The 23,250-nt window shown below is 35.9% G+C and overlaps 5 protein-coding genes across 7 annotated transcripts; 4 read left to right on the forward strand and 1 right to left on the reverse strand.

Moving 5' to 3' along the window:
- Positions 1-741: 741 nt before the first annotated feature.
- On the reverse strand, positions 742-5,513 carry LOC117326112 (complement C1q-like protein 3). Its single transcript, XM_033882735.1, has 4 exons — positions 5,267-5,513; positions 4,843-4,968; positions 2,040-2,199; positions 742-1,093 (listed from the first exon to the last, which is right to left on the reverse strand). The coding sequence occupies exons 1-4, from the start codon at positions 5,439-5,441 to the stop codon at positions 835-837; spliced, it is 720 nt and encodes a 239-aa protein (XP_033738626.1). The 5' UTR covers positions 5,442-5,513; the 3' UTR covers positions 742-834.
- Positions 3,561-12,038, forward strand: LOC117326114 (heavy metal-binding protein HIP-like). Of its 2 annotated transcripts, XM_033882738.1 has the most exons (3): positions 10,312-10,454; positions 11,196-11,318; positions 11,658-12,038. In XM_033882738.1, the coding sequence occupies exons 1-3, from the start codon at positions 10,361-10,363 to the stop codon at positions 11,852-11,854; spliced, it is 414 nt and encodes a 137-aa protein (XP_033738629.1). In that variant the 5' UTR covers positions 10,312-10,360; the 3' UTR covers positions 11,855-12,038. The 2 variants fall into 2 exon arrangements, 1 of the variants encoding a protein (XP_033738629.1); XR_004532427.1 differs by lacking the exon at positions 10,312-10,454 and adding an exon at positions 3,561-3,733 and having other exon boundaries at positions 11,196-12,038.
- On the forward strand, positions 5,385-7,915 carry LOC117326113 (complement C1q-like protein 4). 2 transcript variants are annotated; one of them, XM_033882736.1, is made up of 4 exons: positions 5,385-5,578; positions 6,147-6,275; positions 6,976-7,202; positions 7,701-7,915. In XM_033882736.1, exons 1-4 carry the CDS (start codon positions 5,503-5,505, stop codon positions 7,884-7,886), a joined length of 618 nt encoding a protein of 205 aa, XP_033738627.1. In that variant the 5' UTR covers positions 5,385-5,502; the 3' UTR covers positions 7,887-7,915. The 2 variants fall into 2 exon arrangements, with proteins under 2 accessions (XP_033738627.1, XP_033738628.1); XM_033882737.1 differs by having other exon boundaries at positions 5,461-5,574.
- A 1,371-nt stretch (positions 12,039-13,409) lies between the features above and the next one.
- LOC117326115 (heavy metal-binding protein HIP-like) lies at positions 13,410-15,721 on the forward strand. The gene is made up of 3 exons (XM_033882739.1): positions 13,410-13,565; positions 14,767-14,889; positions 15,244-15,721. The coding sequence occupies exons 1-3, from the start codon at positions 13,451-13,453 to the stop codon at positions 15,681-15,683; spliced, it is 678 nt and encodes a 225-aa protein (XP_033738630.1). The 5' UTR covers positions 13,410-13,450; the 3' UTR covers positions 15,684-15,721.
- Positions 15,722-16,621: 900 nt separating this feature from the next.
- On the forward strand, positions 16,622-23,250 carry LOC117326549. Its single transcript, XM_033883305.1, has 5 exons — positions 16,622-16,715; positions 17,621-17,743; positions 18,892-19,056; positions 22,269-22,394; positions 22,817-23,250. Exons 1-5 carry the CDS (start codon positions 16,622-16,624, stop codon positions 23,248-23,250), a joined length of 942 nt encoding a protein of 313 aa, XP_033739196.1.

The following is a 23,250-nucleotide window of genomic DNA, read 5'->3' on the forward strand; positions in this document are numbered from 1 at the left end:
TTTCCAAATAGCAAAAGTTATAATCTTAACATTAATAAGGCAGTTTTACTCTCAAGATAAACCAAAGTTCTTCAAGCATTAAGTCCTGAAAATTCTTAATTCGACCCGAAGTATCACTAATTATCGCAAAGACATAGGGTACTTGAATACGATAATCCGTCTTCGTGTACATTTCGGCGTTAATTTCATTACCTGTAGGCACAAACACTCATATAATCATCGTTCGGACATAGATTTCATCAATAGAAATTGTGCATGTTTCTGACGTCCGAACGAAGGAATGCCCCTTTAACTGCCCATCTGTGACCTCATTCAATATCCTCTACATCACACTTCTGTATTCGCTATGCACTGTTTACTTCGAACAGTGCGGTTCCATCTCCATCACCAAAGTCTCTCCTATGACCTCTACCAACAAATACCACATACACATATCTATATATGTTAAACTTTCTTTCTCTTAGATCTGCATGTGCATTTCAAAGTACCAAGACGAATGTGCTTTCCAACAGTTAGTGCAACGTTCTAGAAGAAAAAAAAATCCCATAACGTGCTAATTTTATTGAAGGAAGACATTTTGGTAAAAATGACAACGTCCCATCATTATTTTTTTCTTCGATTAAAATTACTCTTTGTCGGCGATGTAATATCTATGCTAAGCAGCGTTCGTTAAAATGACCCATGTCGTACACAAGAAATGAATTAAAATGCATGTACATGTACAAAGACGTCATAGAACTGTTTCAATAATTGACACGTTTTATTTAAAGATACAAAGCTACATAAACCCGTTGGCTGGGTAACGACGTATTCATCGAATTCATGACGTCACGTCTACGAATCGACGTGGATTAGATGACCGGCAAATGTACTATACCCAGCAGGCAATACTGCAGTGTCTGCGCTACCAAAATGGCGAACCCAGACATGCTGACCCTCTGCACACCCTACGATGGCTACCTGTGTGCCCTGGTCATAACCGTAAATGGTCGAATGGAGTCTAGCTACCCTTGATCCTTCCTGGACAATCTCCGCGTCCAGATTCTTGTTGTCACCATCGGAAACAATAGTTGCAGCAAATTCGTACAGCCCGCTGTTAGAAAGACATTTAAGTATTAATGGAACAGTCACTCAAAAGGGAAATATACTTGTATTCGGATTTGATGTTAAACGGAAATAAATACATACATATTCCAAGTGACCTTCATGTTAACTTAACTCGATTACATTCACGACTCTAGATCACATGGTTATAGAATGATATAAATCATCTGGATGGTTATAAATCCAGGAAAAGATATTAGAAACAATTTTTTTTTAAATTGTTGAAATCCTTCATTATCACCATTCGATATTAATAAACAAAAATGACGATGGCGGTCGGTCATGCACTGGAGAACTTGACATAACGGACTCGGAATGAAACTGATAGGGACAGCTTACAACTAGGCCGCATGATAAGCGTTGTGGTTTCAGTTTTCCTATTGTTAAGTTTCCATTTATAGGCTGTAACATCCTAGCTTCCCCAAACATGTCTCAGTTGATAAACAAGGAACTGTTCCCAATATCACAATTACCCTTGACATTGAGGTTGATGAAGACCATTATACTCATTGAAAACTATGATTTCCTTTGCGATATTAAGTTAGATGTGTTCATTTCTAGTGTATATGTCTGCTGGTTTTGCTGTCACCATTTCGGCCCTCGTATTGCTGAAGGTAAAAAGTATAGGAAAAGTATAGTCTGTTTCATAATCGTCGAAGATTGAAAATAATAGAACAAAATATAGTCTGTTTCATAACCATCGATGGCAAAAAAAAGCAAACAAAAAAGAAAGGCAAAAAAAAAACAAAAAACAAAAAACACAAACAAACAAACATTTGTCCGTTTCTTAATTAACACAATACAATAATCCGTTTTGGTAAGCCCGCGAAATTCTAACCATGAACAAAGAGGGAATGGACAGTATCCATGCAGTTTTACTTCATTAAATGTATACTTTACAAAATGAAAAGTAGTAACTAATCCTGTTTACTTACCTGTAGGGACACATAAACATGCCTGTGGTGGGATCGTACGCTTGTCCAACATTGGTCAGTACCTGGTCAAATACGATGGCCTGGCGGTCGTTGAGGTGACCAACATTTTGGTTAAGCCTCGCGGTGAATCCAATTTTTTGGTCAGAGGCCTGGCGTCTGGCTGAAAATTAAAGGAAATTACGAGAAACTAACTAGCACATCTCGCGAGTGATACTGTACCATTAACTTTATATGTTTTTATGAGTTGGTTTAGATAGGCTGGAAGAGTGCATTTACTTGTCATAGAGAATAAATATCTTTAATCTTAATACAACCAGACTTGTCAAGTATCTGAAGAACTTAACGCGGTACCCGTATAGTGGGAAATTTAAAAACATTTTCAATGAAACAAATTAAAGAATATTCCCTTATTTCAATCTCATTCGCACGAAATAGTTCTAAAACTACGTTTTGATAAAACAAGTAAAAAAGTATTATTTATGTAAAGTGTTCCAAGACATTGTACTGGTTCAACAAAAATTAATACCGAGATGATAATCACGAGTAACAAATTAGCATACTTCGGGATGTTTCCCTGCAAAAATGTACAGGAAAAAGGTTAAATACATATAAAGGGAGACAACTGCGATTTACTTAAGAGTACGCAATCAATGATGATGATTACGCCCAAAAGCATATAGCACTGTCGTATGTATATATTTGTTATTTATGTTTGTGTGGCGTTTTTGTTGTCTCTCACGCGCAAACGTACTTATGTATTTAACCGGTTAAGTGAGAGTTCATGGATGGACGCACAGTTAACGTTCTCGAGCTATTACTGACGGATAGTTTTCTCTATTTACACTGCGTTAACAATATGTGAGCCATTCTTCAGACACAGTAACGGACTGCGGTAAGTCTATCTTTATATAACTGTGTCTGTCTTACTGTTACCTTGGTCCATTTCTTAGTAAACTTGGGTAAATACTCGTAAGAACGTGCGCCTCAAAGATGCGTAGTATAGGTACTATTATCTAGTATGCTAATTAGTGAAGCTATTTTCAAATATTGGCTTATTTGCTAAGAATATCCTGATTGGCGCTATATGAATGTATTTTTACAGTTATTATCACTTATACTTATGTCATAACTATAAAGAGCACTCAGGCGAGATGGTATGCATTTTGAAAAGTATGGAAGCCGTGAGTGGACATATACTGTTTCGTTTATCGTTTGCAAGATAATTATCAGGATGTTCTGAGGCCGCACGAAGTCGTTGGTAATGGTACAATGTGTTTTGGTTATATTCAATAGTAATTTAGCTAATAGATAATTATCCAGTTTTATGTATTAAATGAAAGTGATGTGCAGATTTGTCTGGGAAAGAACAGGGAACACACAATCGAACCCGGGTCTCCGGCGTGATAAGCCTCGGCTCTACCTCTTAAGCCAAAGAGTGACAGACCTATTTAACACTATTTTTTAACACTATGTACAAGCCACACCGATCCGTTCCTTGTACACTTGTATGGAAGTATTTGACAACTTTCGTTATTGTTCTTTAAGTTCCATGTGACGGCCACACCATCCATCAAAAGTCAACCAAGACCCTGGTCAGTGTGTAAGGAGTGCCAGCTCTAGGACAATCAGACAGGAAGGGAAACCAATACACAGCTTACAGAGCGCCAGGACAGGTCAAGAGGTGGACATTGAAGGTAACATGCATGGATTGCGTCTTTAAGACGAAAGTATTGTCGTGATTGTTATGATCTGTAGACAACAACAGCTGTATACTCTATAATGATTTGACATGATTTACTACTGAACTATCCTATGTGGATAACCGACTGCGGTTTGGAAATCACGACACGTAGACCAGCGTAGTCTACAGTTACGCAGCAAGTTTGATTATGTGAGGGGTTTATACAGCGACAACTTACTTTTGGGCAGAGCCTTATTTAACTTTGTGTGAATCTGGGTAGAAGTGAGAGTAAATTATTAATTTGAAACAAAATGTTGTTTCTCATATAACTACATCTGTCCCTTCTTTAGATTAGTAAAGTTAGTGACTGCATTCATACCACCGTAAACGCAGTGAAAAAAGGCTCATCGGATTAATAAGCGCGGGAATCGGTAACATAATCATGACGTCGTCTCTTTGTGACGTTACAAAACGTCAATTAGACGGCGCCATTTTGAAAGGACTGATGAACGCAATTTTAGCGTTTTCTCCTGTTACCCGATGGTCCCTGTACAAAGAGCAAACCTCAAGTAAATATTTTGCCAAAAACCAAACTGGATATTGCGGAAATTGGTGCACATTTAACTTCTCCACGAGGTTGGCTAACAACAAATGGCTGAAGCGTACAGCTCCTATAAAACATTCGACCACGTCACTAACTACTAAATCTGTGTCAATCCGAGACGGAAATTGTGGATTTTGAATATATCAACTATTGAAATCGCAAAAGGCATTAAACAAGCATGTTGAGGTATTTCTTTTAATTTTGTTAACAATACTGGTATCTTTACGTAGATTCATTAAAAACAAATTATCTTAGCAACCACACCTATCGTACTTACCAACATCGCAGCCCATCCCAACAGTTACTTTCTTCCTACGGTATTTCAACGATTTTTCTGTATATTAGTTCATTAACCGGTAATGATATTATAATGATGTATACCAGTATACCGATATACATGTTTAACAAAATTGACATCATAAATATCTATACATATACCGAATGTGAGATTAAAAGTTATATGCATGCTGACGATATCGGAAAATGATGAATATGATAATAGATAAAGCTTGACTCACTAATGGTGTCTTTAAGTTCTCGAACTGACATTTCCTTGGTTCGGAGTTGGGCAGTCAACGATTGAATTTCACGTGCCTGTTGCCCAACAAAAGCTTCAGCTTGTCGCCATTCATTTTCAAGATTGCCTAGAAAAAAATACACGTATTGTAACAAAAGTCAAACTTATGCTTTCATGTATTCGAACTGCATTGTTGCAAAAAAAAAAAAAAAGAAAGAAAGAAAGAAAGAAAAAGCCAAATAAATAATGTTAAAAGTAGTTTAGATATATTAGTAATGGAACTGTCGCATCTCTCCTTTCCGAATTTTGACATTTATTTGAAGTTACATATCGACAAAATATCTTTAAAAATATGAAACAAACTACTGTTATCAACTAAAAAACATTAATTAGAATATACTAGTGCTTTATGAAAAAACACGTACCTAGGCGCTGAGACAAGTCTAATTGACTGCAACTGACTGTGGACAGAATTGTCACAACTCCGAACGCGATTGAAGCCTGCATGATGATACCTGTTCGAGTAGCGTTGTGGGTCAGTCTAGTGATCAGATGATAAGTAAACGGAGCACGTGCTCTGTCCACTGATAAGAGACGCATAACAATCTGGTGTTATTCCTGTCTCGTTGTCTTTACCACACCTGAACTGTCCACCAGAAGAATGAAGTTGTTTCTTTGCGTCATCGTTCTTGCACTGAGTGCTGTGGGCCACTGCCAGTCTTTCGAAAGCAGGGTAGGTAAGTTCTTCGACTTTATACATTTTATTGAAATTAAGTAGCCTTTTAATAGTATGAATTCTAAATTAGAATAAATTATTCATTCTCAAAAGAACATATCATTCGTAGATGAAAAGTTCAGAATAAGCGGAAATGACCAAGGTCAAATTGATAGCCTGCCGGTTAAGCAAGACTATCAAATACATGAATGAAATTCACTCTGGTGCCTAGTACATGTATCGATTGATATAAATACCCATGTCCCTTTCTGAACGCGTTATTCTCTTTGTAGATGGAAGTTTTTCAAATTTAGTGTTTATATAGGTTTTCTCCATAGAACTGTAAGTACATAATGTTAACTTCCCAAAAATCTCACAAATGTGAGGATAAAAAATGAATACGCATTATAAAATGTCTCTTAAACATGAAAACCTTGACCAATTTATATTTCTATTGCACGTTCTCGGATTTGCATCTTCTGTTATTTTCCAGTCACCTGAAAATTTCATCCTCAACCTTCATAAATTGGCCAACTATTCTTTAACATATATATTCTGTTGTTGATTATCAATAAGTCATTTTTCTTTAGATGCACTGGAGCGGATGCTCTTGAAGGTTAAAACAAAAACCGGACACCAGAGCAACGTCATAGCAAATCTTAAAAAACAGCTCGAGACAGTCGCACGCTCGGAGGATACCCTAAAGAATGCCTTAACAGGTAAGATTTTTTTTTCATCACTTTTACTCACAAGAATAACATTGAATATAATTTATAAAACCTGTCAGCCACATCAAAAACAAGTGAATCAGTTTTATAAGATTTCTACTTTTATGTAATTCGGTAATTATGCTTGCAATATCCGGAACTTCAACGACATTTTTGTCATGAAAAAATATTTTGGTGAGAAGAGAGGTAGAAAGTTTTATTTACAATTGTTGTATTAGAATGCATGTATAATGAACTATATAATGATATTCAATGTGATTTGTCGTTTTCTTTTCTCTCAAGGGAACATATTTCAAGTGAAAATCAAAACCTAATGCAACAATGCTGTCATGCTATTTATATTCTCTCAAAATCAAACCAAAGAACAAATGTTGTATAAATTCAGTTCTGAGACATTCCAAACAACTACCGGGCCTCTTATCGTAGCATTTGTCCCTAACACCATCACAGCGTCCTCAATACTCCAGGAGTTACGAAGAAAGTACTCCTAGGGTATCGAGGATGGCATCTCTGAAGAGTCATCGAATAGAGAAACAGTTGTGTAATAAAACTTTATGCTGGATAGATCTAGTCGACATAATTTGTATATTTCATCCATTTATTTGAAGTAAATCCATGTAACTGTTCACTATTGTACAATAACAAAGCCTTTGTGACATATACATACTATAGGCTCCTTCTTGTTTTACAGTTGACAAGCGACAAGCCGCTCAACCTGTTGTTGCTTTCATGGCAACTCGACAAGCAAACCTCACTCATTTATCTCGGCACCAGACCATTGTGTTTGAGGATGCCAGTGTCAATGTACATCATGCTTACAACAACAATACCGGGGTGTTTACATGTCCCTTTACTGGACTCTACGAGTTTGCTACTACGATCGTGTCAGCAGGGGAGCAACGTAATCTCAATTTCGAGGTAAATTTGCTTTAATGTAAATGTATAAACGTATTCAATAATACATCTTTTTGCACAATTTTGATCAAAATACACAAATGCACAAATAATTTGACATTAGATAAAACACATTGTTGGGTGGGTGACAGCAGGCATCAAGAAGGAATATAAATGGTATACTTGAAACATCTTTGATTTTTCCATGAGTCGAGATCAAATTCAAACGAAGAAGATATTCATCCGCTTTACAAATGACGTCACGTTTCAGATCATTCATTGATATGGTATTGTAATTTTGATCCACATTTAATATTTAAAAATGTCCTTCCTGATATAAGGTCCAGGTAATGAACCTTTTATATTTGTTCTTCATGGAAACATTAATACATCAATATTTAAAAATGTCCTTCATGATATTAGGTCCAGATAATGAACCTATGTGATTTGTTTTTCGTGGAAACATTAATACAAAAGGGCGAATTACATGATATCTTTTAACGTAGCACATTGATTTTGTAGATGATGATAGATACTATGCGAATCGCATACGTCCATGCCACTTTATACGAGTACGACATGGGCACACAGGTTGCCGTCGCCCACTGTAACCAAGGCCAGCACGTGTTCCTCAGACAGGACAAGGGTTCTTTCGGACTTCCGGGCGGATTCTGTACATTCTCCGGACATCTTATTTCTATGTTATAGTTTCTGGAAATAAAAAGAAAAGAAATCTATCCTTTGTAACCTGTTTCTTATATTATTTCAGATTGTTTTAATGTGAATAATAAGGTAAAATTTATATATATGCCCTAGCACTATTCAGTAATTTGTGGATGTGAGAATGGTAAAGTTTTACCCTTTGATTTAACTCTGAAAGATGCTCACCAAAATATAATAAGATGTAACGATACTATTGTGTTAACATGACTTAATCAGTTTATAGACTATTTCATATATATCGCCAAAGTCTTGCTTAACAAATATTGGTAGCACTACGAAATTTGCTGTTTTAAAACGGATTGAAGTGTTGCTTTTATTTTACATTACATATAAACATATACTTCCAAAGAAGATCATGCAACATGAAATAAAATCCTCAATAATAATATTGAGAATTGTCAGACATGCGAACTAATGTTTATAGATAAAGCGCCGTTCAAATATAAGAATTTTCGTACGAAGTATACATATGTGTGTAATTATTTTGGTACAGCTTTCCAATATCTGTATAATATTTATTCATAATTTTTTTGAATATTGTATTTCATACTTTTGGAACATTCGATGACATATACTACCTGTAGATATTCCGGCCTTTTTTGGGCAATTCTCTTACTGACAAAATATGCCCAGTCCAATTTAATTTTGCTTTCAACAAATATCTATTTTCGGTGTGGAAGTTCTGACATTAGACTTCAAGTTTAATTACTGTTATTCCAGAGGGTTACTATTGGATTAAGTTCTGTCACCTTAAGTGACAATATCTGTTGAAATGTTTGTTCAAAGTCTGACACACTGCCGAATGGCTTCTCTCTCTATATTTTTGTAAAAGATACAGTATATGGCGGATAACGAATACACATTTGATACGTTTCGTATATTGAAATAATTATGGGACATTCGGGGGGAGGGGAGGGAAGAAAAACAACAACACATTAGTTCTTAACTTCATTGAAGAGCTAAACATTCTCACCAAGTCTTAAACAAAAATAAAATGATTATCAAATTTAACAAATCTAGCTATTCGTATTGAAGTTATTGAAGACGCTATAATAGCTCTCCACCAGATTTTGTCATTTCTTTCGACATTTTTTTTTTTTTTTCTCTATTTCCTCCGTCGCCATCAAGGTATCTGCCATTGGCCCTTAGAATCACTGAAAAGACCAAGAAGGACGAAAAAGCTGCTCGGTGCACTTAAAATTCTTATTTTACTCTGCGATATCCAACTCACAATTTGTATTGATATGTACTCATATATTGTACTTTTTCTATACATTTTTTTTAGAAATGTGCAGGCAACTTGTTATCTAATTGATTTGAGTAGTTGCACGGTTAATAATAAACATATGTACTTGACTTTTCTTTGAAATTTTACATTGAAAATTATGAATTTTATTGAATAAAGGGTTGCTGCACCTTCCCATCCGAATTTCGACATTTCTTTTGACCTATTTAGAGTTTTCTTTTCTTTTTTTTCCCAGCTTGTATGATCACTTTAGGCCCTTAGCGCCATTGAAAAGACCTGATAGAACGAAACAGATGTATGATGCAATTAATCTCATTTTTGACGATTCTGCATCTAACTCTCTTGATACATAAATGCTCTTATATCTTGTGTGTCGTATAAACAATTCCCTGACGTATTTGTACTAGGCACTGTGTGTCATGGGAACTCAAGACGACTACACACCTACGGAAAGGAAACACACATTGACCCTGTCTTGGTATGTTGAGGTACAATTTCTATGAATTGCGGTTATCTCATTGCCTGATATAGATATAAGACAAATCACAGTGAGGTGGGAGGTACTGACATTGACTGATATATATATATAAGACCACAGTAGGATGGTATAAAATGAGTGCAACCTTACAAGACCCAAAGATGAAAAATCTAGATAGCAATGTATTCAACTGAAGACCTTGACTTGGTCAGAATTGCAATGCATTGAAATTAACACATCAAGTGACATATATATCAGGCAAATCACAACACACTGAGGTAATGGCATTAACTGAATTAGATCTAGGACAGAAAGACGATGGGATGGGTTATGGCTCATACAATGAGAACAACCTCTACAAGACCCAAATATAAGATACCTAGATAGTAACGTATATAAATGAAGACATTGACTTGACATGATAAGGTCAGAATTTCAATGTATTGAAATTATCCCATCGACTGACATAGATGTAAGACAATGCTATGATGGTAGACAATCAAAGCAACCTATACAAGACCCAAAGATAAGATAGCTAGATAGTAACGTATACAAATGAAGACCTTGATTTGGCATTATGAGGTCAAAATTCCAATGTATATAGGTTATCTCATCGACTGACATAGATATAAGACAATGCTATAATGGTATACAATAAAAACAACTTCTAAGGGAACCGAAGATAAGATAGCTAGATAGTAACGTAAACAAACGTATAACGTATTATTGACAAATATGGCCTACTCCGTGAAGCGTGCAGTGACCTGGACAATATTTGTTCTTTGCTACAGACAACTTGTTGCAGCTGATACCACTGTGACTCTTATTGGTGAATACATTACATAATTATAAGTTGTGTACATGTTCTCATTTTAATTGCAAATGTCAGTTATCGTTTCATAGACTCATGAATGAAAATTTCTGCCATTACAGAAATTTGTGTCGTCATCATATCGATACTTGTAAGATTACATTCAGTTATAGTGTACCTGTAAGTTCCAGGAGTGTAATTGTGTAATACTAATAAACTTGTCACTTAAAGAGAGTTTATTTTTCTTTCGAGAACTTAAACCTACGAAGGAACAACTTATGTTGGGGATTTCAGTGTTTACAGAGAAACAGTGAAGGTCTGGGTTCTGAAAGTTTAGGAACGGGAGGTTTGGTTGCTGGCATTTCTTTCCTGCTGTTAAATAAAATCCATTTTGAAACAAGAGGGTATGCAATAATCACTTTGTCTGTGCGTCCGTTTTTTGTATTGGTCGCCTAAAGCATAAACAAGATGTCTCGTGCGCCCATAAACTGATTAAGTGATGTTAACACAATAGTATCCTTACATCAAGGTTAGGATCTGATTATAGTTTGGTGGGCATCTTTCAGACTTAAAAGCAAAGGGTAAAACTTGACCACTTTAAAAAAATACTGACATACACAACTTACTGAATAGTGCTAGGGCATATATATGCAAATAGGGAGAAATTGTTGAAGCCTAAATTATATCCAAAGGATGGAGATTGCTTTTGCATGATTATAGAAAGTTGACCTCCGTATTATCTCGCTTTTGTCTTTCTAGCTGATCTTGAGAAACTGGCTGCTAAAGTAGAACTGTCAGTATACACTAATACCAATCAGTTGGATAAACTACACCTTCGAGTTCGTGAGCTTCAAGATGACACGAGAGCGGACCAAGGAAAGGGTTACATAGGCGTTCCAAATCAAGCTTATTCTTTTATATTCTTTAAAAGAAACCTTTTTGAAAGTTATATTGAATGAATTGAAATCGAAAAGATATTATTTTCATGAAAGCGATAAAATAATTAAGTAGTCAGTAACGAAGTACAAACGCTATTGCAAATGTTAAATATTAAAGAGAATTGATGACAAGGAAGATTTTCTATCCGAGTTCAATTGAAATTTCTGTAAGTTCATGACTTTTTGAAGCTACCCATACATACGTGTGTAATTTTGGACATTATTACCATGAGGGAAATAATTTAAACCCATTTCTATTATGTGTTCTGTTTTTTAATGTTAGTAAGACGAGCGGCTGACCCGAACATTGGCTTAGATGCTCTTGTGGTAGATGTCAATACCAATCTTGGTGATCAACAGGCAATTCTCTTCGACAACGTACAAACAAACCAGGGCTCTGGTTACAACCCTGCCAGTGGAAAATTCACCTGTCCAAAGAGTGGTTCTATCAGTTTGCATCAACCATCCCGTCCCAATTGAACGGCACCGTCGACTGTGAAATGGTCATGGACAACGTTCAAGTTGGACGTCTCCGAGCTTATCATCCGGGGTTTGACCAGGCGACACAGGTATTGGTTCTTGAATGTAGGACCGAACAACAGGTGTGGCTCCGACATTTCCATGGAGCTAATGACACCGGTATTCTCTCCTCAACTCACAGACAAATGGCTAGTTTTAGTGGCCATCTTATAGCTTTGATGTAATAAAGATTTTGCCTCTATATATTTAGTTTCTTTTGATGATGAATAAAACGTGGTTGACGAAACTTGTTTTATCATAAATAATGACAGGATATTATTATTATCCCCCGCGAAACGCGTTTGCGGGGGATATTAAATTGGGCTCCGTCCGTCCGTACGTCCGTCCGTACGTCCGTCCGAGATTCTTTTCCGGGCTATAACGCCATCACCGTTCAACGCAGCTCCTTGAAAATTTCTGTATATATCAGACTAGTGCCCTAGTTGTGCATTTTGCTATTGCGGACCTTCCATTTTCGGTATTTTTTCTGTCACCATGGAACCTTAGTCAAAAATACCAAATTACTGTTTCCTTTTGTTTCCGGGCTATAAAACTCAAAAACCGTTCGACGCAGCTCCTTGAAAATTTCTGTATATATCAGACTAGTGCCCTAGTTGTGCATTTTGCTATTGCGGACCTTCCATTTTCGGTATTTTTTCTGTCACCATGGAAACTTAGTCAAAATACCAAATTACTGTTTCCTTTTGCTTCCGGGCTATAACTCAAAAACCGTTCGACGCAGCTCCTTGAAAATTTCTGTATATATCAGACTAGTGCCCTAGTTGTGCATTTTGCTATTGCGGACCTTCCATTTTCGGTATTTTTTCTGTCACCATGGAAACTTAATCAAAAATACCAAATTACGGTTTCCTTTTGTTTCCGGGCTATAAAACCAAAACTGTTCAATGCAGCTCCTTGAAACTTTCTGAATATATCAGACTAGTTGTGCCTTTTGCTATTGCGGACCTTCCATTTTCGGTATTTTTTCTGTCACCATGGAGACTTAATCAAAAATACCAAATTACTGTTTCCTTAATAACTCTTACTTTGAGCTTGATATATACATGTATTTGGGTTTTTATACCAACTGCGGGGCGCGGGGGATAATGCCAAGCTTTGCGGCTCCTTGTTATTATTTTTAACGGTAATTCGAAAACTGTTTTAACTGTGGTTTCTATGTTTACTCTTCATCGCTTTAGCCGACATTCAATACTTTCAATATAATCTGACGAGAAGTATATGTCGCCAGTAGACTTTCCGGTTGCCTGATGAACGCAAATCGAGCGGTTATTTGCGACCTCTTCAGCATCTCGGACTAAACTCAACCAGTATAGTTTACCTAAAACACCTTCTAAAATGATCGCAAACGGATGCGCAAATGTCAAATACAAATTCATTAAAAACATAAAATAATAAGCTGAGACAATGGATATAGGTTAAACACGGCATGGATTCTGGACAAATCCAGGTTAGCCTTGCCCAACTTTGTAGAATGAGAACAACCTCTACGGTACATATATAGAGATAAGATAACTGAATGGATAGTGGAGTGTTCACATGTTACTAAGATTGACAAGTATGGCGAACCCCACGATGCATGCAGCGGTTTGGGCAATATTTGTGCTCAGCTATGGACAACTTGATGCAGCAGCTGACACAGAATCCCGTCTTGGTGAGTAATTGGTTCAATGTAACAAGTGTGAATATTATCTACAGCTAATTACATTTATGTATATTACAACCGAAATTGCTAGTTTCAGTTGTATTTACTTTGACAGGTTGGATGAAAAGAACAAATGATTTACCATGCCATTCCGAGAATATTTTATGTCATTATATTACCTACGATATATGAAAATGAACACATGTAACACTAACAGTACTGTATTTGACGGAAAAACATAAATTATTTGTATTCAAGTGAACTTAAGATGGATAGAGATACATGTATGCTGATTTCTGATAATCACATTTTAATTATTGTATGGTCTTTGAACACCTTTAAACTTGAAAATTTCTTCTCTCCGTTGGAAATTGAGAGCCATTAATCATACTCGACATATTTCTCATCTCTTATCTACAATATGTTCGCAAGAGGCACTTGTTAGATGAACTGCCTTACCCAATAAACCATTTAAACAGGGTTGTCTACCGGAGAAACATTAACCTACGACGATATTAATTCTTCCCTATTTCCATTTACAGTCTACAATCATTTCATAAATGCTGACTAAAATATTGCCAATATTTCGTTTTTAACGTAGTAAATTGCTGACATAACGGAAAAACGTTGACATTTATTTATTGTGGAGCAGACTCTTTAAGTCTCACAGAACAATAATTAGACATGTACTTTAAAAATCATGCATTTACATTTTTTTTTATCAACTCTACAATCATTTCATAAATGCTGACTAAAATATTGCCAATATTTCGTTTTTAACGTAGTAAATTGCTGACATAACGGAAAAACGTTGACATTTATTTATTGTGGAGTTTATCTTGTCATCATATTTTGAAGTTGTTTCTATAAAGTTCTAATTTTGCCCCTCCTATGAGTATTGATGTAGTGGTAAATATATTAAATGTCTGAAAAGAAAAATAAATATACTAACCATCACAACTGTCCCCTTATTTCCCTGCACTTATTTATTCCTTCCGTCATGGAACTTATTTTATACTTTATTTGAAAATATTCCAAAACGCTAATGCATCTTTTGATATATGTAAGATACATGCGCAAACTTAACATTATGTGAATAGTTGTAAACCTACATGTTATTTTATTCATCTTCTTATGAAGTAATATGGATTGAGATGGATTGTTAAAGGCTACATGAAGACTCCGTTTTATCTTGTTGTTGTCTTTTCAGCTGATCTAGAAGAACTGGCAGCTAAAGTTGATTTGTCTGTCTTTACTAATACGGCTCATTTGGAAAAACTCAGCCATCGAGTTCATGAGCTTCAAGGTGGCACGAGAAAGGACGAAAAAAGCGGTACATAGATGTTTTAAATTATAACTTGTTTTTCTGCGATTTAAAACGTTTTAATCATAACACAGTCTATGTTGAATTCCCACTTAATTCCACTGAATTAAAAAACAAATTGATATGTATTAAATTTTAGAGAATTGACAAAATAATCCTGTTCTTCCGCGATTTACATACTAGACTTTAAACATGATGGTTATATATGGGTCGCATTTCTACAAGCGATCGTTTTTCAAAGGAATGTCATTATTAGATTTTTGTGAGTAAAACTGTGTCATTTAAGATGCAATTATGGATGAGTTTAATCGAAAATAAATGTTATAAAACAATTTGCATTACTTGTCAACTTTTCATTTATAGTAAGACAAGTGGTGGATCCCAATATTGGTTTTGACGCCGTGGTCAGCAATGTGACTATCAATCTTGGTGACCAACAGACAATTCTCTTCGACAAAATACGCACCAACCAGGGTTCTGGTTACAACGCTGCGAATGGCCGATTCACTTGCCCCCAGAATGGGCTCTACCAGTTTGCCTCGACCATCCCGTCTAAATTGAATGGCACCGTCGACTGTGAAATGGTCATGGACAACGCTCAAGTTGGGCGTTTCCGAGCCAACCACCCAGGGTTTGATCAGGCGACACAGGTATTGGTTCTCGAATGTAGGAGCGAGCAACAGGTGTGGCTCCGACATTTCCATGGAGCTAACGACACATCTATTCTCTCCTCAACCCACAGATATATGGCCAGTTTCACTGGTCATCTTATAGCTTTCAATGTAATAAAGTTTTTGTCTTGAATGAAACAGAATTTATAAAATAAAACTGAAATTTAGAATGTTGGTTTTCAATACTTTTTCTTCATATTGATGCCGTTTGTTTTGCAACAGAGAATTCCATGATTGTGCTATTCTTTGAAATTTTTTAACACAAACATCCATATTTACTTGTCAACGCTTTAGCTAACAATCAATATATCTAATAGTGTCTGGCGAGAAGCATTTGTCAAGCAAGTCGGTCTTTCCACTACTTGGTGAACGCAGCCTTCATCAAGGATTCTTTATTTGAAATGTCGCTTAAAAAGAGAATATTATTTAAAACTACAAAATGTAAAGATTTTTCACATTTTGTGAACTGCCTCTCGGTATCATTAGAACAACACCATGCCCTTTAATCCGATTTTCTGGTTCCAAAGATGATTCATAGTGATTTTAAGTGCAGAATGAAATCATAAGTCAAAAGTGAAGATAAGAAAAGTATTAAGTGGATGTACTCTAAATTGGTAATTAGAAAATTGTATATTTTTAAAGAAACCCTTTTCAGTATAAGCAAGAATCAAAACATACGTGGTATGCTGGGTTACGACAAACCTCAGGGACTAAAATCCACCAGCAGTGACTTTCATCAAGCTTTCTGAGATGATTGCAAAAAGACGCACAGATGTTTCATAAAATGTGGGAGGTAGTAATAAAGGACATGAAAATCAGCTAGAGACAACTGATTGGTCAATTTGAATCAGCTAGAGACAACTGATTGGTCAATTTGAATCAGCTAGAGACAACTGATTGGTCAATTTGAAGAACAAAACTACACCTTCACCTTACACCTACGGCGTATTACTATCAAGTGATGACTTCCTTTAAGGAAGGTTATAAAAATACAGACATCTGCCGTACACATGTGTACAGATAAGATAGCTGGACAGTGCAGTTTACACACGTTTCTAAGATTGACAAATATGGTAAACTCCCTGAAGCATATAGCGGTCTGGACAATATTCATTCTCAGCTATGGACACCTGGCTGCGGCAGCTGACATAGAATCCCGTCTTGGTGAGTAAATGATATCGTTATAACAGGCGTCTGCAGCTAATTACATATATGTCTATTACAGCCATAATTACTCGCCTTAGATGTCATGGATGTCAAGCACGTGACTGCATGTGTGTTATATGCATTGCATAACAGCCAACACAAGCTTTCACTTCAACACGTATTACTATTACATCGATAGTTTGTCATACCCGTGAACTGATATTTAATGAAACTATGAAATATCTTTATATTTACATGAAATTAAGTTAGATAAGATGCGATGATTCCCGGTAATTAAATTACAATTTAGATTGAATTATGATTATTGTTTTGGTTTGACACTGAACACCTCTGACTTCATTTTTCCTTCTTAGAAATTAATATGCATATCCTTACTTCACCTATTTTTTCGATCCTTATCTATAATATGATAGCAAATCGCCGACTACATGACCAGTTAACTGTGTATACAGGGTATTCTATCGTACAGTGTAGAAGCATCAACAAACGAAGTTGTAAATTTCTCCATATGTCCGTATACGGTGTAAATTTCTTAGTTTGCCCTTAAATATTGATAGTGTGGTATACTTACGGAGAAAGCAGACTCTTTAAGTCTCACAGAACAATAATTAGACATGTACTTTAAAAATCATGCATTTACATTTTTTTTTATCAACTCCTTTCATCATGAAACTATTTAAAGATTTCATCTAGTCATATTCCTGAATACCAATTCATCTTTTATTCGTTTTAAATGAATAAAAAATACCTTCAACGTGAATCTACATGTTTGAAAAAAAAGGAAAATAATTTGAGATTAATTGTTAAAGCTTAGATGGAGAGACTAAGGATGAAGATTACTTTTGATTAACAGAATTACAGAAAACCAATCTCTCCGTTTTATCTTGTTGTTGTCTTTCCAGCTGATCTTGAAGAACTGGCAGCTAAAGTAGAGTTATCTGTTCACACTAATACAGCTCAGTTGGACAAACCTGACTTTCGAGTTCATGAACTTCAAGATGGCACGAGACTGGAAGGAGAGAAGAGTCAGTAGGAGAATCAAATACCTTTTTTTTTTCATTCATAATTCATAAAAATATTATCACAACACTTATTACCTTCATTACATTTCAAAGAAATACATATAATTTAATTGTGCTTGTAACAAGCATTTTCATTGGCTCAAAAAATTATGTTATCATCTCATAACATAAAAAAAATAAAAGGAACTACTTTCAGTTATACCGGAAGTAGCGGAGTAATCGTTGTTCACGGGATTTTGTATTTATCGATGTGTTTTTAAATATCTGGAGCAAAATAAACATGTTAAACTTAATGAAAATGTTTCTTATCGTTGTTAATTAAATTATAAGGGTTAACTGTAATATTTTTTTTACGTTATTGAGCAATAACACAACAAACTGGGGTGTACTCTTTTCATAAACCGCGAAGCGGTTTATTCATAGTACACCCAAGTTTGTTGTGTTATTGCTCAATAACGTAAAAAAAAATATTACAGTTAACCCTTAAATAACTGCGGACAATCTACAAAATTATTTTACAAATGTATTTGACCCCTTTGGATTACTATAGATATATAGTTGATGTCAGTTAAACAATACCGATTTTTAATAGAAATAAAAACTGTTTCGTATGATCAACGTTGGTTGATCAAGTGGTATACCTTTGATTGGAAGCAGAGTGATTTTTCAAATGGTGGCTCCTAAGCTGGGCTCTAAACATCAGGCTTTTTAATGTAAATGCATGCCCAGTGTATATTATGATAATACAGAGCATATGGTGTTCTAAATGTACTGCAAATAACAAGCCGTTGATGAGTTTTTACATTCGTGGGGGAAAACACAAATTAAACTCTGTACCAGCTTGGAAATGTCTGTCAAAGGATTCTCAGATAATCCTCTGAATGGAAAACGAATCATGCAACCTCTTGTTATATACTGGTATTAAGCAGCTTTTTCTTGAGAATATAAAAACAATAGACATACATTTTATGTTTCGAATCCTTTATTTTTAGTTCTTGGTAAGGACAAAGTCGTCTCGTTTTATAATCTGTGCTCCCAATCAACTACAAAGCACGTGACCACACCGTGAAACTGGGAATTTTTTTTTATAACATGTCTAATTTACTTTTACGATAAATACTTTTGTTTATTTGATTTCCTTTCAATGCTAGTAAGAAGAGTGGCTGACCCGAACATTGGCTTTGATGCCAGGGTACATATCCACGCTGCAGCTATCCATCTTCATGATCACCAGACAGTTCGCTTCAACCATGTACTCATCAACCAGGGAAAGGGCTACAACAGAACAACTGGCCGATTCACATGCCCACAGCATGGTATCTATCAGTTTTCATCAACTCTCTCGTCAAACACAGGTGGTAGGACCGTCGACTGTGAAATGGTTATGAACAATATTCAAGTCGGACGTCTCAGAGCGAACGGGCCAGGCTTCGATCAAGCGTCGCGGGTATTGGTTTTAGAATGTATGGCCGGACGACAGGTGTGGATTCAACATCTGAATGGAGCTAATGACACCGGACTCCTTGCCGGATTCCATGAAACTTCTAGTTTTAGTGGCCATCTGATATCTTTACTGTAATAAAACTTTTGCTAAGACTAGATATAGTTACGTTTTATATTGATATACCTGGCAAAGTCGTTCTGATGATTTTGTTATATTTGAATAACAATTGTTATTAATCATGTCCGTGGGATATACCCCTAAAAGCTTGCCATTGCGGACGCTAGATTTGCTCCAACTGCAGCCACTTACCGCCATCTTTACTGAACACCGTAAACAACAGGGACAGCTTATAACTGAGCTGTATGATAGCCGTGATGATTTCAATATCCTAACTGTTAATAATTTTACATTTCTAGATAGCAACATCCCCGTTTCCCCTACCTCGCTGTTTATACGTACCATTTGATTCGATATTCAAAGACTTGTTTCCATTATCATAATTCCCATGATAGATGTTGACTACTGACAGGAAAATCAACAGCAAAAGGTTTTGAGAAATGCAAATTGATGAAAACCATGGGTAAATTTTATGGTCGACTTCACGATCTCATTTGGAAATATTTTTGTGTGCGACATGCAATCATGCATGTACGATGCTAGTTGATATGTATAGGGACCAACCAACCAATTGTTTTTCCATAGACTTTAGTGTTAACGTTTTAGGAGTATTTCATTCAAATTCTTGAATTCAATATGACAATTATGGTTTATAACAAAAGTTTAGGGTCTCATATAACACATAATCAAAAATAAAAGTTGGTCCTTCAGCTCAAATTTTCTCCAGGGTAGCCATTTTGGAAATGGGTGAATTTCGCAGTAAAAATTCTCAAAAATCTGAAATGTTTACCTGTTAATTATTATTACCTGAACTTTTGGGGGAAAATTCAATCGTACTTACGAAATTTATATCAACATTTCTTATGGATAGTTACCTATCAGGCTACATATCTATTTTCTCACTTCATAACATACTGGCCAATCAGTGGCTGCCATACATTTTATCCTTGGCTCAACTCTATACACGGGGATATTTCAAAAATCTATTTTTTCAATTGGTTGGTTGTTCCCTCTCGTGGTTTCTTAGTGACAGACCTAGTTCTCATTTTGAGCACCCAGATTTGACTTAGATTTGTATAGCGCATGTGATGCTCAAGCTGAGGACACATATTCCTCAGAAACGCCTGGTCTTATTCTGATAGGACTTAGACTAACGGTTTTGTTACTATGCCGGTATTCCCTGGTTCTCTGTTTGGTAATAAATTGGTATACATTACCCGGAAAAAGTAATTTGGTTTTCTCATCGCGTATAACCTGTAATGCTTGTCAAGTTCGGTTGCTAATATGGACCAATGTGACCATCTCGTCCGTTTTATTTGTTTGTTTTTAATTTTTCTTGAAGTTTTTAAACACCAGCACGTTCTCTTTAAGACCACATTGATACCCGACGTGATTAAACAGTATGTGTAAATGTATCCACTTTTGGTCAAAACCCATTTATTCGTATGGCAGAAAAATGATACAACCGGTTCATCTCTGCTTTGCTATCTGGTATCGCTCAAATGCTTGCTCTGGACGATTGTGAAATTTTGTCAAATCACAATCAGATCCTATTTTTGCGAAAAAAAAGGTAATCCACTTCACAAATTCGAGCGCCAGACAAGTTCTGGTCAAAACGATTTCATCTCAACAGAAGTAACATCTATCCATGTTTCCAAAATTTCCACTGGACGTCAGACCACAATATATAGATAATGCGGACAACATTAAGATACAAAAAATGACCAAGGGAAAATATGTTTAAAACTAATCGAGAATATGGTAAATACACCTAGGCGTGTGAAGAGCGATCTGGACGATAATTACTTGTAAGCATTCCCTTACTTAGATTAGAAACAACGACCGGAAATGGCACTTGTTCTTATCAAATGACATTTTGTAGCGAGAGAAGATGGAAATAAGACTTGCATCTTGTTTACTTTTCTTTCTCATTGGCTGTTGCTATGGACACATCATTGCATCTAATGAGGTTGGAAATCGCATTGGTATGTACTTGAATCGATGATTTTAATAACGATTATTTCCTCAGCAGGTAAGTGGCGTTAGTGTGTGCAATAGATAGATAAAGTATTCAAAAAAGCATTGTGTCACGAATTCAAGCATTCGTAGACCATGGTAGTGTGTTTGATGCTAGAGACTTGATTTTGTATAGTTTTATCGATTATTGATCCAAATTAGTACAAACTGCTATAAAATAAGGTAACTTACATAGCATATTTAAGTTTGGTTTATGAATAAATTATTACTACATGTATAACAGATTTAAGGAAAAAAATTTGAAATTTACAAAAGAAGATATACAGGCGAATTACGTGAATGAAGTGTCTAGTGACGCTGAATAGTGTTAATCATTCAGGTTTCGCATGCAATGTTTATCGCGTTAAAAGGCGAGGAAAGTCAGTCGCGAATTCAAATCCTTCACGATTCTTTCTACGAAACAAGCCCTTTGTTGGCGGCCGATATAGGAATGCTGGTGAGTCCATGACTTCAATAGTTCATCATTCGCGAACTTGAATTCGCTTCTAGATCTGCATTCGCAGGATAATGTATTCGCGAATATGTCTGATGGGGTTAGTTCGTGAAATAAACTATTCGCGAAATTTAATAATTTACAGTATACAACATCAATTGCATTGAGATATTGGTAACATGCAAATGTAGCATATCAGTATTGTAAAACGAAGGCTAATAAAGTACCCGGTTTCATAAACATTCCCTATTTTAGAACTGTTCAAAGTAAAGTATTATTTGAATAAAACAAAATCTTAGTTCAGGAACTTTCTTTAAATTCTGTAATACTATCCAATGTTATTCTAAGTTAAGGAAGTAAATGGGCTTAGAAAAGTAGTAAAAGAACGTGAGACGGCCGTTCAAACTAACATGAAAGTGTTTGACCTCAAAAGTAGTATGTATATTTTGAAATGTATTGTTATTTCGTTATGTGGAATTATTTGTTTCATGTTTCAGTTGCCTTAGAGTCATTGGCGCCTAATGTCAATGCGTTAGCAAATGCAAATGGAGATGAATTGCAAGCGTTGGAAAAAGACATGGCCAAAGACCTGTTAGAGAACACGAGACAGCATGCCTTGACAAGTAAGTATAAGTATTATCTTACCACAATATTCTGTGATGTTGTAAATCAGAAAATGTATATGCCCCACTTCGGTTTTGATGGAAATGGGGCCAAACTTTAAGTCGGGTAAGCGAAAACATGAGTCACAATTACCTATATTTGACAGTTAGGTATGATATGTTTTAAGATGAATGTATTTCTACACGTGATGGTAAATGACAGTTTAACTTTTAGTATGTGATCATGAGGTATGGAGCAAACGCTGACACATTAATATTGGACGAACTGACGGAAAAGATAAACACATACTAGTACTGTTTCTATGTTATAACTATTCGCAAAAAAAACTCAAACCCCAAACAATTTTAAACAAAGAAGCAACAATGCCACTTCGTGTTGTTGATATAAACTGAACATATCTTCTATCACTTCGTACACACAGACAGACGCTCATCAAACAACACAAGTATCGGGTTTGACGTACACGTGCATTCCGGGTCCAGTTCTGGTCCAATCCACGTCGCCAATAGACACACTGTGAAATTCAACAATGTAGTGTTCAATCATGGCAACGGTTATGATAACGTGACTGGAAAGTTCACTTGTCCTATCCATGGCCTTTACCAGTTCGCCTCTACAATCCCGTCCGGCAGCAAAGCTACCATTGACTGTGAACTCGTCATGAGCAATCACCAATTGGCGCGTCTCCATGCCAACAGAAAAGGGTTTGACCAAGCATCGCAGGTTTTGGTTGTTGAATGCGCCGCCGGACATAAGGTTTGGGTGAGACATCTGAATGGTGCCAACGATTCGGGGGACCTTGCCACAAAGCTTGAATGGGCAACCTTTTCTGGCCATCTTGTTACTGCACTGTAA

Source organism: Pecten maximus, chromosome 4 (assembly GCF_902652985.1).
Source record: "Pecten maximus chromosome 4, xPecMax1.1, whole genome shotgun sequence".
Taxonomy (NCBI): Eukaryota; Metazoa; Mollusca; class Bivalvia; order Pectinida; family Pectinidae; genus Pecten; species Pecten maximus.

Coding starts and splice junctions, on each gene's coding strand:
- LOC117326115 (XM_033882739.1), top strand. CDS start 13,451: ATGTTACTAAGATTGACAAGTATGGCGAACCCCACGATGCATGCAGCG. Junction 13,566..14,766: donor TGACACAGAATCCCGTCTTG/GTGAGTAATTGG, acceptor TTGTCTTTTCAG/CTGATCTAGAAGAACTGGCA. Junction 14,890..15,243: donor GAGAAAGGACGAAAAAAGCG/GTACATAGATGT, acceptor TTTCATTTATAG/TAAGACAAGTGGTGGATCCC.
- LOC117326549 (XM_033883305.1), top strand. CDS start 16,622: ATGGTAAACTCCCTGAAGCATATAGCGGTCTGGACAATATTCATTCTC. Junction 16,716..17,620: donor TGACATAGAATCCCGTCTTG/GTGAGTAAATGA, acceptor TTGTCTTTCCAG/CTGATCTTGAAGAACTGGCA. Junction 17,744..18,891: donor GAGACTGGAAGGAGAGAAGA/GTCAGTAGGAGA, acceptor TTTCAATGCTAG/TAAGAAGAGTGGCTGACCCG.
- LOC117326113 (XM_033882736.1), top strand. CDS start 5,503: ATGAAGTTGTTTCTTTGCGTCATCGTTCTTGCACTGAGTGCTGTGGGC. Junction 6,276..6,975: donor CCTAAAGAATGCCTTAACAG/GTAAGATTTTTT, acceptor CTTGTTTTACAG/TTGACAAGCGACAAGCCGCT. Junction 7,203..7,700: donor AACGTAATCTCAATTTCGAG/GTAAATTTGCTT, acceptor TTGATTTTGTAG/ATGATGATAGATACTATGCG.
- LOC117326114 (XM_033882738.1), top strand. CDS start 10,361: ATGGCCTACTCCGTGAAGCGTGCAGTGACCTGGACAATATTTGTTCTT. Junction 10,455..11,195: donor TACCACTGTGACTCTTATTG/GTGAATACATTA, acceptor TTGTCTTTCTAG/CTGATCTTGAGAAACTGGCT. Junction 11,319..11,657: donor GAGAGCGGACCAAGGAAAGG/GTTACATAGGCG, acceptor TTTTAATGTTAG/TAAGACGAGCGGCTGACCCG.
- LOC117326112 (XM_033882735.1), bottom strand. CDS start 5,441: ATGCGTCTCTTATCAGTGGACAGAGCACGTGCTCCGTTTACTTATCAT. Junction 4,969..5,266: donor AGACTTGTCTCAGCGCCTAG/GTACGTGTTTTT, acceptor ATTTTTTTCTAG/GCAATCTTGAAAATGAATGG. Junction 2,200..4,842: donor AGAACTTAAAGACACCATTA/GTGAGTCAAGCT, acceptor TTTAATTTTCAG/CCAGACGCCAGGCCTCTGAC.